General features: G+C 43.9%; 1 protein-coding gene across 1 annotated transcript; it reads right to left on the bottom strand.

The window, feature by feature from the left end:
- Positions 1–392: 392 nt before the first annotated feature.
- Positions 393–695, bottom strand: H257_09998 (hypothetical protein; the record flags this gene model as incomplete). The annotated part of the gene is made up of 1 exon (XM_009836408.1): positions 393–695. One exon carries the CDS (start codon positions 693–695, stop codon positions 393–395), a length of 303 nt encoding a protein of 100 aa, XP_009834710.1.
- Positions 696–2,555: the final 1,860 nt, after the last annotated feature.

Raw genomic sequence — 2,555 nt, 5'->3', positions numbered from 1 at the left:
TTAACAAATTCAAAGTACCCAATCACGGTGAATGAGGTTGAAGGTCAGGTATTGGCTAAAATTAGCGTCTATTGATTGCATTTGTTCATTCTCACATTTATAAAGATATTCCTGGTACCACTGTGCGCCAGTCCCAACGTCGTTATCTGTAGTACATCAATTCACAGCCAATCCACACCGGTTGGTGTAATTGTAGTCCTGATGGAGCAAACTCGCGTTATACGCGCACTGGCGATTAAGGTCGACTTTACCGCTGTCCACGCACTCGCAGCTTGAACCGAATACGGTATGCCCAAAACGGAAGCTTCACCGCCTGATTGACGTTGTTGCCCGTTTATTGTTCTGACACCCGGACGCGAAAATAATCTGGCTTGAGGTTGTGGTACTTGGCTTTAGCAGAGGAGTGCGATACAGCCACCCCCGACACAACTCTGAGTCACAGTGCAATCTTCTTCCATGGCATGGAAAGCTGCTGGTGGCTTTTGCAGCCGCCGAATGTGACCGAGAATGTGCGCAACCGAAGTTCGAGGAGTACTTGCACCATGTCCACGCTCCACGTGAGCTTCTTGTCTTGAAGCTTCGTCTTCCGTGCTCAGTGAACCAAAATCGCCGACTGTGTTCGCGGCTTTCAGTCGGGCTAGACGCTTGGGTAACTCCTTCTTCATGGGCGTCTTGACCTTTATTCGCTCTGCCATTGAAAATGAATGACTGTGTGTGTACCAGCAAAAGTGAAGTGTGATTGGTCAGTCTTGACCAATCGCTATGGTTATGCAACGGAATATCGACGACAAATGGGACTAGGTAGTGACGACGAAATTGGCACTGTCCAATCACGTTAGAGTGAAATTTACGGTCAAAACACGAGAAATCGATGATCAAACAACGACAATTTTACTTGGTAACGTTAACGCATTTTGGGTGCAATTCCCTCATTGAAACAGTTCCACTGTTGTTTTGATCCGAAATACTGTTTTCAAAGGAGGTTTATATGGAACTTTGTATGCTCAGACAACCTCACCTCTTAACCCCGGAGATTTAGCATCGTATGTACTCACCGTACTCACCGGGGGTAGGACGGAGTCCCAGGTTACAGGGCTATTGACGAAAAGGTGTATCCTGATGTAATAATTCCCTCATTGAAATAGTATTTCAGGTCAAACAACAGTGGAACTGTTGTACAGTAATACGGGAATTATTCCACATTTTGGGTTTCCATTACACAAGAGCCATTGCCAGCCAATAGCATACCGACAAAACGTTACCGTTACCCATTTTGGGTTTCACCCCCTTAGACCGACAAAACGTTATCGTTAATATCACCGTTAAAAATATCGGTGATTCATTCATTTGTAATTTTTTGTTGGGTGTTGAAAAGGCAAGGTCAATCACCGATGAAATCACCGGTGGGTGTCGAACAAACTCTAATTGCGTTGCAGGAATCACCGGGGAGAGAACAGGCCGCAAATTTGACATTGCGATCCACTAACGTTAACATGTAAGCGGACATTGCCGTGACGATCACAGAATTGATGACTCCTTTCATTTGACAAACTGATGATTCTGCGCTATTAGCATGGTTAAACCGGGTATTTGTCTCACATCTGTCGGATATAATGTGAAATTTAATTCCTGGGAATACGTTTACCTTTATATTTTTAGAATTTTACTACCCATCCCCTACCCGTTCTGCAGTACTAGCATCAGAAAAAAAACGTTTACCCTAATGGATTCGAAGCATGAGCATAATGCGGAACTTTGGTGGGCGAATACATACTGTAGGCTAGGAATGACGACGAGAGAGGGACGCATACCAACTTGTAGACTATTACACGGCACATATGCACATCACAACCTGCACCGTGGCAGCTAACTACAGATAGCAGCATCTCCTGCGCATGTGATCGCATGCATGTTCGCGAAAAACTACAAATTCGACCACCATCGTCGTTTTCGTCTTCTGTACTCCGTCGTTTTCGTCTTCTGTACTCCATGTAGGTAAGAATTCTTGCATGCACTAACTTCCTAAACATGTGAAGTACATGATCTCAAAGTTTCAGCTCAACTCCATGCGTCTTTACCGAGAAATCAACCACCTGCGATTGGACTTTCCAAACATGCGCACATGTGCGAGCGCAGCATGTATACTACTAGTACTAGTACTAGTACATGTCAGTTTTTAAAGATCATGCATTTCCGCATGTAACGTCAAAACCATTTAAAACAATTCAATACAAAGTTCTTTATAAAATGTTGATATAATAATACCTCACGCATTCAGACTCCGACAAAATACCGTTCTAATACAAGGTCAGAGATCTGGCAAACCGGTGAACACCACCGCTGTGCTTGCATCCCAACATCCTCGCGTTCTCATGTATGAAGTGGACATTTTGAAGTAACATTAGCATGTTGCATAAGGGACAAACTGAGTCGACATGCGAGATGATTGAGAGTTTTCGTTCATTGTGATTTGGATGAGGTTTTTCTTGTGTAACTTTTGAACGTTTAAGTTCAGTTGCGTTGGCCAATCAAACTGTCTGAAATGGGTGCGAAAG

The sequence above is a fragment of the Aphanomyces astaci genome (genome assembly GCF_000520075.1).
Source record: "Aphanomyces astaci strain APO3 unplaced genomic scaffold supercont1.26, whole genome shotgun sequence".
Lineage (NCBI taxonomy): Eukaryota > Oomycota > Saprolegniomycetes > Saprolegniales > Verrucalvaceae > Aphanomyces > Aphanomyces astaci.
The sequence above is the reverse complement of the archived record's forward strand: the minus strand, read 5'-3'. Positions and strand labels throughout refer to the sequence as shown.